General features: G+C 34.9%; 1 protein-coding gene across 7 annotated transcripts in view; it reads right to left on the bottom strand.

Annotated features, from left to right (window-relative positions):
- The window catches only part of LOC128983604 (major facilitator superfamily domain-containing protein 6-A), a 117154-nt gene that overhangs the window by 76990 nt on the left and 24474 nt on the right, over positions 1–15690 (bottom strand). For 6 of the 7 annotated variants that reach the window (XM_054402960.1, XM_054402959.1, XM_054402962.1 and 3 more), the window contains one exon: positions 9931–10201. The exons of the other annotated variant lie outside the window; for it this stretch is intronic. In XM_054402960.1, the coding sequence (XP_054258935.1) occupies positions 9931–10201 (271 nt within the window). The remainder of the gene's footprint in view (positions 1–9930; positions 10202–15690) is intronic. 7 annotated transcript variants of the gene reach the window in all.

The raw sequence follows: 15690 nt of genomic DNA, 5'->3' as shown, positions 1-15690 counted from the left end.
AACTTTAACCATTACATTGCTAGAACATTCACACACCTGGTAAAAATCTTTGGATAAACAAAACACAAAATGGAAGGGAGTAGAGAATCAATAAAAATAGGGAAATGTATGGGAGCATTTTGGAGAAATCGAATGATGCAATTCCTGAAGCAATAAGCTGATGATTGAAGTTAACAGTATATTGGATTAATAGGAGGGATGAATAAAACAAATAAGGAAGGAAATCTCAGATAGGTGAAACTCCTTGATGCCCAAAAGAGAGGTGTAAAGATGAAGTAGGTCAAAGAAACTAGAATATTGAGAGCCAATGGAGAACAGTATTGATGGCCTGTGGAACTAATATAACCTGTATATATAGGCCTACACAAACTACTAAATACAAGATAATTTGTATGTACCAGTAATTTCCCATTTATGGGTTCAACAATGTAGGTAAAGCTATGTTAATATAACATGAGTTAATATTTTAAGTAGATTATGTTACTACTTACTGCTGTATTTAAACTAATAATTTTCTCTTATTGTGTATTCAATAGGCCTACGGTACTCTAATCAGAAATTCAAATTATGTAAATAATAGGAAAAAACAATATAATGTTCAGGTAAAAGCCCGCAAATCCAGAATCCAATCGTTTGGCACTTTAAATATTCCGGCATCAGTCTAAAATGCTCTTTTTAACAGACTACCAACAAAAGGAGGAGGTTCTCAATTTGTTTGTGGCAATTTTTTTTTCTATGTATGTTCACCAATTTCTCTGTGATTCTTTTACCGATCAGTGTGGTTCCACCACCAAAATAACCAGGAGAGTTTCTATTTGGTCCCATATATATTGTGTTTAAGTGTAATACTTCTTTCGGTGAAAAATGCTGAAAACCACAAATATTCAACATTTATTTTGTTTATATTTGTGCAGGGAAGGCAATAAATAATAGATGAGTGAACGAAGTGAACGAATCTATGTATCGTGTATAGCGGAGTCGGAGAAAAGTTGTCCACTTGTCCGTGTGTGAGTGTGTGTGTTCGTTCGCACCTAAAACTCAAGAACCGTTGCACTTATAGTGTTCAAATTTTGCACAAATAGTTATGACACCAGTGTAAAGACACCATTAAAATTCTAGACGATTCCGCTCAGTAGTAATTACAAAATACTTAAAAAACATTTTTAAATTTGTCCCATAAGAATAACATTAGGAGCTACCTTCTTCTTCTTTTTATTTGTTTACGTTTTACGACCAACAATTTTGTTGTCTACTTAAGACAGAGAGAACGACTTTTACTCTAAGCTCTTTCATTCATGGAGTAAACAGTTTGGCGTCTATGAATATGTATCATTATAATTTCACAGCTTTCTCAATAATGTTATTTAAGCTAATTAAATTTCACAACTTTCAGAATAATAAATTGAACTTGACAATATTAGTCGGCAGTTATATACCGTTTATGTTCAGTATTAAAATTCCCCTTTTAAATTAAAAGTATATAGGTATGTATGTATTTAGAACAAAGCACCTTTTTACATTATTCAATTTAATGTTGGCATTGAATATTAAATATTCAAAGATGTTGGTATATTTTTATTCTAAAATGCTATGCAAAGAGGGGGTGGGAAACAGGTCCACGACGTAGAGAGTGGTAAAGGAAGCGGAAAGGTGAGCAGTGAAAATAAAGGAGTACAGAAACCCTTTATGACTGTTAAATTAACGTATCTGTAATACTTAAATGCTATGGAAAGATAGGGAAACAGGTCTACGATGTAGGAAGTAGTGAAGGAAATAGTGAAGGAAGTAGTCAAGGCGAGCGCTGAGGAGTGTGGGGGGCCTTTATGACAGTTAGAATAATGAATCTGCAATTCTAAAAATGCTATGGGAAGGGAGAGAAACAGGTCCACAATGTAGGAAGTGGTGAAGGAAGTAGTCAATGTGAGCAGTCCGGAGTGTAGAAACTCTTTGTGACAGTTAGATTAATATACCTGCAATACTAAAGTGCTATAGGAAGGGAGGGAAACAGGTCCACGACGTAGGAAGCGGTGATGGAAGTAGTCAAGGCGAGCAGTCCGGAGTGTAGAAACACTTTGTGACAGTTGGATTAATGTAACTACGATTCTAAAATGCTATGGGAAGGGAGGGAAACAGGTCCACGACGTAGGAAGTGGTAATGGAAGTAGTCGAGGCGAGCATTCTGGAGTGTACAAACCCATTGTGACAGTTAGATTAGTGTAACTGCAATTCTAAAATGCTATAGGAAGGGAGGGAAACAGGTCCACGACGTAGGAAGTGGTAAAGGAAGTAGTCGATGCGAGCATTCTGGAGTGTAAAAACCCTTTGTGACAGTTAGATTAATGTAACTAGAATTCTAAAATGCTATGGGAAGGGAGGGAAACAGGTCCACGACGTAGGAAGCGGTGAAGGATGTAGTCAAAGTGAGCAGTCCGGAGTGTGGGAACCCTTTGTGAAAGTTAAATTAATTCTTTTGAAATTCTAAAATGGTATAGGAAGGGAGGGAAACAGGTCCACAACGTAGGAAGCGGTGAAGGATGTAGTCAAGGTGAACAGTCCGGAGTGTGGGAACCCTTTGTGAAAGTTAAATTAATCTATTTGAAATTCCAAAATTCTATAGGAAGGGAGGGAAACAGGTCTACGACGTAGGAAGTGGTGAAGGAAGTAGTCGAGGCGAGCATTCCGGAGTGTAGAAACCCTTTGTGATAATTATAATAATGTACAGTATCTGCAATTTTAAAAATGCTATGGGAAGGGAGGGAAACAGGTCCACGACGTAGGAAGTGGTGAAGGGAGTAGTCGAGGCGAGGAGTCCGGAGTGTAGAAACCCTTTGTGACAGTTAGATTAATGTATCTGCAATAATAAAATGCTATGAGAAGAGAGGGAAACAGGTCCACGACGTAGGAAGTGGTGAAGGAAGTAGTCAAGGTAAAAAGTCCAGAGTGAGGGAACTCTTTGTGATTAACTCTTTGTGATGGGAACTCTTTGACAGTTAGATTAATGTATCTGCAATAATAAAATGCTACGAGAAGAGAGGGAAACAGGAAATACATTATGTATATTACCAATGACTTTGGTTAATTAATGGACGAGAAGTTAGGATTGTTGTTGACTGAGATTTGGTTTTTTTTTAAGAGGTTGGCAGCCTCTTTTAACCTTGCATTTGCCCGTCCACATAGACTAAGCGCCCGTGCGTGGATCGTTTACAGCAATGCAAGGGGTGAGCCGGTACAGGACAAAGGTGAACTGTACTGATAAAATTTAGTGGCAGTGACCAGGATCCGAGCCCACGACATCGCTGCCTTGGGCCCGAAGTCCGCGTGACACTACCGACTGAGCCACCGACTCACCATTATTTGCCCCGACTCATGGGTTGATTTGCCTATACAAATAACATTATTGTGTTCACCAGTGACACCGGTAAGTATGCTAGGTGTGGGTGGACTCTTTCATTATTGCGCTCATGTTCACTCATCCCGTTACGCGCAGAATAAGCGTACTACTAGAAATAACATTCCTACAGCTGTTAGTTGAAACCATTTAAATGAAGCTACAGACAATTCTTCATGAAACAGTTGCTTCATATCAAAACTATTTCTTGCCATGGAGAAAATATATTACATTGAAAAAATGCATTTTGTTTTGGTTACTATAAAAAAAGTATTTCAATGTTTGACCTGATTTATGTATACAGTAATTCTGTTTTTAGTATTGAATATTCTGACTTATAAAAACATATATGTTTCAGTGAATAGCTGTATGATATTGACAAATAAAGGTGTATTGTGAAAACCAAAGCATTCGTAAAAGAGTTCTAAATATAAATTAAATGCAATTATTCCTTACACGACACGACCTAAGAAGTGTGAGAGTGCATAATCGTCAATTGTCTTAAAAGTGTTAAATATTTTAATTACTAAACATGCATTTGCAGATGTGGAATCTATATATATAATACGCTAAGCCGATTTTTGTAAACAGAACTCCTCCCTCATTTTTGGACCGATTTTAATTATTAAAGTGTAAAAAAATGGCCCTGATCTGTAGTTTTGCAAAGTGTTTTTCATTTTTGGAAATCATCATTAGTTTGGGCAGGATCTTCCATCAAACTTGAGTTTTCTCCCATAAGATTAACATGGGGGGATCTAAATATTTAATTGGAAAATTTGTCTCCACTAATTTGACAGAACGGCTGGGCATAGAAACTTCGTAGAGGTGTCCAAAGAAAGGTCTTGGTCTGTAGATGATTTATCAAAAGAAAAACGAAGTAAATTCCCTTAGGGCTCTGCCCCAGAAGCCTTTAAAGATGCCTCCACAGATTTGTATACATTTACTTACATATAATTTTTAATGAAACAGCTGTTAATTTTTAAATAGTAAATCAAACAACACATATTTATTGTTAGTTACTGAATTGTCTAAAAGAAGTATTTGCAATGTTATTTTATGATTTTAAAATTGATTTCCTACTGTATCATGTCATGTTTTGCAATATAACGTTCCATTACGAAATCAGTGAAAAATCCTTTTATCACAGAAACTCTTGCAATTATTTCTTATAGAACTATCTTATATCTATTTTACGGGTTGGTGTCTGCCTACCACTTTTGCTTATCATATAATATGTTATAATATGTATAATATGTTAATATATATTATGTTATCATAATATGTTAGCTTAACTTATAATATGTTATCATATTATTTTAGACATATCATCATAGGTTCATGAAATTATTGTCATACATGAAATGAAATGAAATGAAAAATGAAATGAAATGTTTATTCGTCACATAAGTTTACAAGATTGTGATTTTCACATATAAACATATGACATGTCAATACCACTTTACTATCTAATAATACCTTATGCTAAATTCTTTGTTTTTATCAATCCATAAAACCTAAAGCTAAGTTTTTATAAAATCATCTAGGGAATAAGGAGACAAGAGAATGAGATAAGATTTTAGTTTTCTTTTAAAGGATGACATATTTTCTTCAGTTTTAATTTGATCTGGGAGGTTATTGTAAATTTTCCTACCCATGTACCATGGCGATCCTTCATACAGAGCTGTTCTATGCACAGGATATTGAAGATCATTCCTGTGTCGGGTGTTATATTGATGAGTGTAATTTTTCAACATAAATTCCTTATAATTTCTTTTTACAAAGATGCACAGTTGAAAAATATAAACTGCATAAATTGTCAAGAGTTTCATCTGAATAAAAAGGGGGCGGCAAGAGGAACGTGGTCTGGTATCAGCTAAAATTCTAACGGCAATTTTTTGTAAGATAAAAATATTCTTGGTAATGGGGGAGCTGCCCCATGAGATAATACCATAGGAAGACCTAGACATAAAATAAGAATGATACACAGCAAGAGCTGCATGCAAACCCGAAGACTTATAAACCACCCTTAGACCAAACAGTGCTTTTGCTAGAGACAAGCTAATTTGTATTTGATGATCAGACCATTTTAGATTTTCATTTATGTTTACACCCAGGAATTTAGTATTTGCAGAAGATTTTATGGAATCACCTGATTTTAGTTTGATTGTTATCTCACCTGCCTTCAGTTGTGGATTATGGAAATGAAGAAGATGAGTTTTGGAACAGTTTAGATGTAGTCCGTTTTGTGCAAACCAAGTTATCATGGAATCTAAATCTCGGGATGCAATGTTAGTTGCGGAAAAAATAGAAGGTGCTCTTACTAGCATTGTTGTGTCATCAGCAAATTGAATAATTTTGGAAGAAATTGAAAAAGACAAGTCATTGATGTAGAGGATGAACAGAAGAGGCCCCAATTTAGATCCCTGCGGAACACCATGGGTTACTGAGCTCCATTCAGAAAAATGTTTGACACCGGATTTATCTTTGATGACAACCTGCTGATATCTGTTAGTGATGTAACTAGAAAACCATGAAAAAGATGATCCAGATATCCCATACAATCTCAATTTCTCCAAGAGAATGTCATGCCTGACACAATCAAAGGCCTTAGACAAATCACAGAAAACACCAAACACATGTTTTCAATCATTAGAAAAATCTTCGATAATTAAGGCTGAGACAACTAACTGACATTCCCTTGTCAAGGAATTCCAGCTTTAACAGTAATCCCACAACCAATTTGTCAAACCTATGATAGAGGGTTATTCATTGGCACAGAAGTACGATATGAACTGACGCGACGTGACGAAGGAAAAATCAAACTTACACTGTAACGGATATACCTCCCTTTGAAGTTAGAACGTGTCTTCCCAACAATGCTAAATGCTCAAAATATGTATAATTTCACTCAATTTATCGCAGTTAGATGAATTAGTGTAAGCCTTGAAAGTAACCGTCGATTTCGACGGGTTTCACCTAGTGTTAATTAATATTCTCTACCCAGTTACTATATCATATCAATACTATTATGCCTGCTCCGGAAAGTCCTAGAGGAAAATGATTTGCAATTTCGACTAGGCTATATCTTGAGCAAACAAAACACCACCTACCCGGCTTACACCACTTTTAGCTGAACTGAACCAATCTTTCATATACATATTTTCCAAAGGTACTATACGTGATAACAACCAATTTTCTACTTTTGAGAGATTTTTTTAGTGCTGGTAGCTGAGGAATAACTTTCATATTGTTCCAAAAGGCTTGAGACGTTACTGTATTTCTTTTTATAATGTAGAAGTACACCGATTGCAGGAAACTATGATGTCTGACATTTCAATGTCTCTAGAAAACAATTTAGTTTTTAATTGGGCCTAATGTAATGGACAACTCTTTGTTTTTTAAGGAATATCTAAAAATGTTTATTTTTATACCCATTGATTATGTAACCTGAACCACCTGTTCAGTATGCTACTCAAGCAGTTTTAAAATAATGATTGTTCTGTGGCACTTTTGATTGTTTGAAACAGTTTTGCTTATCAAAAAACCTCAAGTAATTAATATATAACAAATTATACAGTCACTAAAAATCATAAAATAATTTATTTTTGTAAAAAAATACAACCGACTTCAAACGCTCTAAGAAGAATGAAATAATTTCAATAAAGTAAACTTTTGTATTGGTCAAGCTCTCGTACTTCAAGTCTGTACTAACTGGCTCTAACTACAAATATGATTAAAATAAAATATTGTGTGTGTATTTTGAAAATCAATAAATTGTAGCTGGATAACATAAATATATAAAAAACATACTGAACTGTTTTGTTTATATATCAAAGGAAGTATTTTCTTGTATTTTATATTTACTTCAGAATGAATTCATTATGAAAATAACACACACAAATGTTCTATGAATAGGAAAATAATTTATTTTGATATTATGATAGGGGGAAAAAGATAGTTTAATATTAAAACGTTACTTTTCCGAGTCAGAAACATTCAAATGCATTGTAATCTTTTTAAAGATACTAGTTAATACCACTATAATGCCAATCTTTGGTTACGGTAATAAAATAACACCCAACGCATAACTATGAAAAAGACATGCAGATTAACACCTTTAGTTATAGATAGTCACCTGCAATATGGACATCCTCATTCAATTTTGTATCAAAAATCATCATAGCATAATAAAACAAAAGCTTTATGGAATATTGTAAATAAACATAAAAATAAGTCAAGCAAATGTAGAGTAGATAATTATTTTAAGTCAGATGAATTTAATGAATATTTTGTGAATACTGCCTGTGATAATGTAAATTCTAGTCAAAATGTAGGAATAAGTAATTGTTGTAACTTTACTAATTATTTAAGGAAAAAAGTAGTACCTGATAGTGTTAGAGATTTAGTTTTTAAATATGTGACGGAAAATGATGTTTTAGATGTAGTAAAACAGTTAGCTCCAAAAAAAAGCACGGATCATTTTGGAATGACAAATGCTCTCAATAAGGAGACCATACCTTACTTAGTAACCCCATTAACAATTTTGATTAACAACTGTATGGCTCAAGGTGTGTTTCCTGATATCATTAAAATAAGTAAAGTTCATCCTATTTACAAAAAAGGGAAAAAAGATGAAATAGGTAACTATAGGCCTGTTGCCATTGTTCCTGTTCTGTCTAAAGTTCTTGAAATAGTTATTGGTAAACAGTTAATGCAACACTTAGAATCAAATCAACTCCTTTGTACAGAACAGTTTGGATTTCGTAAAGGGCTTTCAACGACACATGCCATTACTTCCTTGGTTGATGAAATTCTCGACTGTTATGAAAATAAGGATTTTGCTGCAATTACATTCTGTGATCTTAGTAAAGCTTTCGATCGAGTATCACATGAAATTTTGTTAAAAAAATTAGAATATTATAACATTAAAGGTAAAGTGTTAGATTTATTTAGATCTTATTTGTCAAACAGAACACAGTATGTAGTTTTGGGAGAGGATGCATCATCTATTAAGCCTGTGTATTGTGGAGTTCCCCAAGGATCTGTGCTTGGGCCTCTGTTGTTTTTGGTAGTAGTTAATGATTTAAGTGTTAATATCCCTGCAAATATTGTATTATATGCCGACGACACAACCATCATTACTAGACATGCAGATCATGAACAACTTTTGGTTGACTCTATGCATAATCTAAAGCTAGCTGAAAACTGGTTAATTTCTAATAATCTTGTTCTAAATAATGATAAGACAAAAACTGTTTTGTTTAACCTTCGTGAAGCACACAGTAGGCCAATGGATGAGAGAAATCCAACATTTTTAGGATTAACTTTTGATTCTACTTTGACCTGGCATGACCATGTTATAGTTTTAAAAAATAAACTGAGTTCAAGTATATTTGCTCTTAAACAATTATGTGGCGAACTAGAACGGCCTTCTCTCATACAGGCATACTATGGACTTTTTCATAGCCATATAAGCTATGGGTTGCTTGTTTGGGGGTCTTCTGCTCATGCAAAAGAAATTTTCAATTTGCAGCAAAAGGCAATTAGGGTAATAGCTGCTGTAGATAGGCACCATGATTGCACTGAATTTTTTAAAGAATACCAAATATTAACACTGTTTTCTCTATTTATTAAGCAATGCCTGTTATGCTTAAGACCACAATTAGATAAGTTAGATTATAGGAGAGATATACACTGCCATAATACTCGCCATAAATGTAATATAAATCTTCCTTATGTTAGACTTGCTAAAACTGATAAAAAACCATTAATTTTAAGCAGTAAATTTTATAATAAGTTACCAATAGCCATAAGATTACTTAATGATAAGGATTTCAATATTAAAATAAATAACTTTCTTTGTAATCAGCCATTATATTCAATAGAAGATTATATGTCAAGAACACTGACTCCACTAGATTTTAATTAATGTTATATTTTATGACTAATTTGACGTGCCAATGTATTTGTATGGATTATTAACTGGCAAATAAAAATCTCATTCTCATTCTCATACTCATTCTCATTCTCATTCTCATTCATAGAGCCGCAAAGACTTAAAATACAAATTAACGCTTGACTAATACAAAAGTTTACTTTATTGAAATTATTTCATTCTTTTTAGAGCGTTTGAAGTCGGTTGTATTTTTTTACAAAAATAAACTATAAGATATATTGGTGCGTTTGGCAGGGTCGATAGCGATCAGCAGACTTGGGAGCGATCCGCAGATCACAAGATTGGGAGACGAAGGAAGCAAACAGCAGACGTCGGTTGCACTCAGTTGAATTCAGGGGTGTTGAATTTAATTAAATTTTAGCATTTTATATCACAACTAAAGTAAGAAAAAGCACAGTTAAACACATAATAGTGGCTTGCCGGCCAACAATTTAACTTTGAAAATCACAAAAGTAGTATTTTGTCACCAGCCTTGTAATAATGTCTGGTTTTAGAAGCTGTTCAGTAATCCGGCACCATCAATGTCACGAAGGTTCCAGATTTGCGAGAGTCTAGAGTATTTAGTTTACTATTTGTTTTTACTAACCTAATAGATCAAAACAAATGGCATCGCTAACACTATTGGCAACGTTGTAACCAACGCTTCCTGCAGATAACAATATCACAAAGAGCCAAAACGGGTAGCTCTGGTAGAACTCTGTTGAACTTTGGCTGCAGCTCAAAGTGACATTCATTTGTGGGTCAGGACAGGTCAAACTATCCATGGAACAGAATGTTTGGTTGGCCAACTCAATGTGTTTAGTTGGAAAACTTCCATTGTCGTAACTCAACTTGCAGAAGCTGTTTCCCACATCACTCTAAAACACATATTAACTTTGTTAGCTGTCAAATAAATTCAAATTCTTTTGCACGGTCGTAATTAGGTTTTCAGCATTTATGCACACAGAGAATATTGGCACCCCTCTTCTGATGTTTAAATGATAACTTACATAATTTTGACACGATAATTTAGCACAGTAAAATTGTAAAACCCTAGTTCAGGAACTAATAGCATTGACTATTGGATAAAGAAGTAGACATCCCATCTATATGGACCAGCTGTCACTGATTTTTACAAAAAAAATAATGTAGTTGTGTGAGTCAGTCACAGAATGTGCTAGTGCCTAAAATGTTATTTTCAACCTTATTTTTCCTTGCTGACAAAGTTGATGGGTCATAACAGTTGCTATAGCCCATAAGAAGTCGTTCCATCAGTTTAACTTTGTAAACAACATTGAGTATTCAACAGAAATTCGTTAGATCAGCACAATCTGTAGGTGGCTCACATCAACTACAACAAATAATTTTAAAAACTGGTGCTAACTTTAACATGGGAGCTAATAGTACAAGGCTATCTTTGTTCCTAACCAACTGATGTTTGTTCCTGTTAAATGCCATGTCAGTTGATTGGCTGGTAGCCTACCTAGGCTAGTATATCTAGTACCATTGACTAGTCAAAGAGGGGTAGCGGATTTCTACCCCCGGATATTTACCCCCATGAAAAAACTCCTACGTCATTTTGACGTCACGAGGGGCGGGGCCTATGCACGGTCGAGAAACAGCCCGCGACTGGAAATTTACCCACAATATATTATTAAATAATCAACATGTAATTGTTTGATTATAAAGTGATTTGCCATAGCACGGAAATCTACCCCCGGACATCTACCCCCAGAAATCCACCCCCAGACATTTACCCCCGGATATCTACCCCCAGACATTTACCCCCGGATATCTACCCCCGGACATCTACCCCCAGACATCTACCCCCGGACATCTACCCCCAGACATCTACCCCCGGACATCTACCCCCAGATATCTACCCCCGGACATCTACCCCCAGACATCTACCCCCGGACATCTACCCCCGGATATCAACGGCTCTTTGGTTAAGCATTGTCTTGAAATATCCAGTATAAAGCATGCGATATGTCATTGTCTTGTTTAACATTATCTATCTTCCTAATTCAATAAGCTGTAACAGTCCTTTTTCACCCTACCTACTTCGCCGATTGTTACGATTTAGGTGTCATTTTAAAGCTTAAGATCTTGCGCAGAGCAAAATGGCAATTAAAAAGGATATTTTGATTAGGGCTTCAAAAGGTTGACCCCTAAGCCTTTGATTTATTCCTAGAAGGTGCTTCCAATGGTTGACCAACTTTCACACTATACAGTAACAGTTTTAAAGGTGAAATGTGAGCAGATTACTAATCAGTTCAATTTTTAAGTCAGGTTAAAAACAAGAATAAATCGTCTGCAACTGTAAACAAGAGATGGAACACTACCCCAAAACGACTTTTCGTTCTCAATTGGCCCTCTGTCAATAACCTGTGTTGCCTGTACAGCGAGGCATTTTGAGAAGAAGAAAACCGGCCGGATGAATGCTTTAAGTTTATCAATAACGAAGATAAACATGATTTTAGTTACACACCGGTAATCTTTGAGTTGACTCATTTAAACTCATTGTAAATATTCATTGTTATTCATTTTGAAATAACTCCTTTAATACTTTGCAATTGCTCGAACTTGAGCAACATGTACACTAGTTACATATTATTGCACTTACGATTTATTTGATCCGTTTATTTAAGTGAGTCACAACGTTTTTAATCTTACTTGGTTTTGGATTTTATTACAAAACGTGATCGGAAATGGTTGCAGTATTTGTAAACAAAATGTAATAACAAATTTCCAGTGACAGCAAGAAAACTTTATCCAGCTTTTCATCTTTCTCAGCTGTTCGTTATTTCATTGATGTCGTATTCTCCAAACAAACATAGGAGTAGCCTAAACTTGACAAAAATGCAAAAAATTGGGGGTTTGAACAAAATTTATTTTAATTCAAAAGTAGTGAGGCCATATTTTAATGTCACTTGTTAGTTACTCGTGTCAATCCACCGAATCCAAAAAGACTATTTAAATCGAATCACGATCGATGCTCTAGTTTTTGAGAAGAAGGCCACGTAAAATGCCTTCTGGGCCTTGACAGACAAGACAGAAATTGAGATAAAGACTTGTTTTGGCTTCTTTAATGTATGCAGCGTAAAAATTACCAAAAAATATATAATTTTAAGTAATGTTCATACTAAGCTCTAATTTCATTAAAATAAATTCGTAAAACCAAAGAACCATGAGGTAAAAATACCTTCCCTATCCCGAAATATCCAATTTTATTCTTTTACATTATTCTCCGTTATTTCACAACCAGCATTGACAACCAGAACCAATCATAAAATATGTTTATGTTTTATTTTTTACGATTAATTATTTGTGTAAACAACTAGACTTTTTAGTCAATGTAAAACTCCAGATAGTGTCTACGACGAAGGGATTATGCTATTTCGTATTACTAGGAGGTAAATTGATAGTGAAAAAATTATTAATTCATTAATCAACGTGTGGCAGGCTTTTTATCAACATTTAATTGCATTTTTACCACTAGTAATCAGAAAATAGCCTCCTTCAGTGATATGTTTTAAATTTCACGATCTGCGCTCGTGCATATGCCGTTAGCTATGAGTGTATGTGAAAATCACTGTCTGAAAATAAATCAAATGCTTATGGGTTAAATTTTTTGAGCCCTTTATCAAAATATCCTTTTTCTTTAACATTTGCGTTGCACTGAATCTTAAGCTTAAAAATGACACCTAAATCAGTTACAGCTTAATGAATTGGGAAGATGGATGGCATTAAACAAGACAACGACATATCACATGCTTAATACTAGATGTTAGAGGGTAATTATTAAACGAAGAGCCATTGATTTTTTTTATAAACCAATTACTAAAATCAACTACAACAATAAATATTGGCCGATACGTAGTTTAGCACAGGGGGGTAGACCTCCGGGTGTCGGAAATAAATAATTCCGGGGTCGGGCATTTATTATTTGACCACTGGGGGTATATTTCTGGGGGTAGATTTCCGGGGGTAGATGTCTGGGGGTAAATGTCCGGGGGTAGATGTCCGGGGGTAGATGTCTGGGGGTAGATGACTGGGGGTAGATTTCCGGGGGTAGATGTCCGGGGGTAGATGTCCGGGGGTGGATGTCTGGGGGTAGATTTCCGGGGGTAAAGTTCCGGTGTCAGGTTTATTAGCATTTTGATTAATTACAACTGTTAAGTAAACCGTGAAATGCGAGTTGATTGAATATATAATAATGTATCCATCCTAAAAGTTCGCGGCCGGAAATCTACCCCCATACATGTGACGTCAAAGTGACGTAGGCGTTTTTTCATGGGGGTAAATATCCGGGGTAGAAATCCGGCGACCCATCAAAGATAATAATCTTAGTAGTAATAGGCTAGTACTCTTGTATGTGAGTGATCCATAAGAAAACCGAGAGCACCGAGAATACATAGAATATTACTTATTCTATTTATCACTAGCAGCTGTACCCACGCTTTGCAACAGGGAGGACAAAAAATAATAATAGTGTTCCCCATTGTACACATATTACTAACTATTTTACTATATTTAAACTAATTTACTATACAGGGTGTTTTTTTAAAAACTTGCATCTTTATTTATGTAAAAACCGCAATAGATAGAAATATGCAGTTTGCGGGAATCATCTATTGACGTAGGGGGCCCAATTGTTTTGAATTCAACGTTACATTCACATTCCCTCCCTTTCCCCCCCTGCCCACAACTTAATTTTTTTAAATAGCAAGGTACCCCTTGTGACATATCAAATAAAAGAGCATGAAAAAGAAAATGTTTGATGAAAAAAAATTGAAAATCGGTTCATAAATTTGTGAGATATTTCCCCCCCCCCTTCCCCGGAACTTGATTTTTTTTAATAGCAAAGTACCCCTTGTGACCTATCAAATGAAAGAGCATGAAAAAAGAAAATGTTTTGTGTAATTTATTTTTCATTTGATATGTCACAAGGGCGGGTACCTTGCTATTAAAAAACAAGTTATGCGTAGGGGAAAAGGGGGGGGATTAACTCACAAATTCATGAGCTGATTTTAAATTTTTTTTCACCAAAAATTTTCTTTGTTCATGCTCTTTTATTTGATATGTCACAAGGGGTACCTTGCTTTAAAAAAAAAATTAAGTTCCGGGGGGGGGAGGGGGGGAATATCTAACAAATTTATGAATCGATTTTCAATTTTTTTTCATCAAACATTTTCTTTTTTCATGCTCTTTTATTTGATATGTCACAAGGGGTACCTTGCTATTTAAAAACATTAAGTTGTGGGCAGGGGGGGAAAGGGGGGGAATGTAAATGTTACGTTGAATTAAAAAAAAATGTGCCCCCTACGTCAATAGATGATTCCCGCCAACTGCATATTTCTATCTATTGCGGTTTTTACATAAATAAAGATGCAAGTTTAAAAAAAAACACCCTGTATAATTACAGTGGAATTACAAATTTAAATGATAGTCTTTTGGAGATATCTAAAAAATAGTAGCCACTGGCTTTCCTTTAAGGCCAGCCCATCCAGCTTGAACTTTTGTGTGACACTATCCAACACTTGTCAATTGTAGATTAGTTCACAACTTTTTCCAGCCGAAAAGCCTTTGTAAAACTAAAAAGCTAAATTTAGCAAGATCTTCAGATTAGCTAGTAAAGTTGGAAGGGTTTCCCTGCGATGTATGCATAATGCAATCGTACATGCACAAAATGGCATAGGAAAACCTACTTACTAGTGCACCAATTTTTTAGTTAAAAAATAATTTCTATACTTGGTATTACTGTAGATTTATAACTTAAAATTTTACACAGCTTTTTTTAAGTATTGTAAAAATAGTTTAATCAGTATGTCAATAAAATATTTTTTAAACTTATAGTTCAGTAAGAAGTTATGAGTTTAAACCAAGTGAGTTTATTATTTACTCTAATATTTCATTGTTTGTGATTTTCATCTATCTATAATATGCTAGGCAAATTTTTGCCATAATTGTTTTGGAGTGGTGGTGCTACCGATCACCATGTCCAAGGGGTCGTTAGAAAGGTCTTAGCATGTAGTTTTGCCATCAAACAAAAAAACTTTGGAATTCCAACAGGGCTCTGCCCCAGTGGCCTTCAAATTCCCCATAGGGAGAAAATGTTTGTTTACATTTGAACAGATGAATACTTTGAAATTGACACTAATATTTGAAGCAGCTGGTTATACAAAAATTTTGCACAAAATCAAAACATAACCAAAAAACATTCGACCTAATAGAGACTATAAGACATTGACCAGGACGCCCAATAGGAGCAGGCCAACAAACTTTAACTGGTAGACGCGAACGAAATACAAATAATACTATTATTGTCGTTGATAACCGAATACAGCAAGCACCCTTCCGTGTT

Source organism: Macrosteles quadrilineatus, unplaced genomic scaffold (assembly GCF_028750875.1).
Source record: "Macrosteles quadrilineatus isolate MER2022 unplaced genomic scaffold, UCM_ALF_1.0 Scaffold_1__1_contigs__length_201487025, whole genome shotgun sequence".
Lineage (NCBI taxonomy): Eukaryota > Metazoa > Arthropoda > Insecta > Hemiptera > Cicadellidae > Macrosteles > Macrosteles quadrilineatus.
This window is presented reverse-complemented; position numbering and strand designations above follow the sequence as displayed.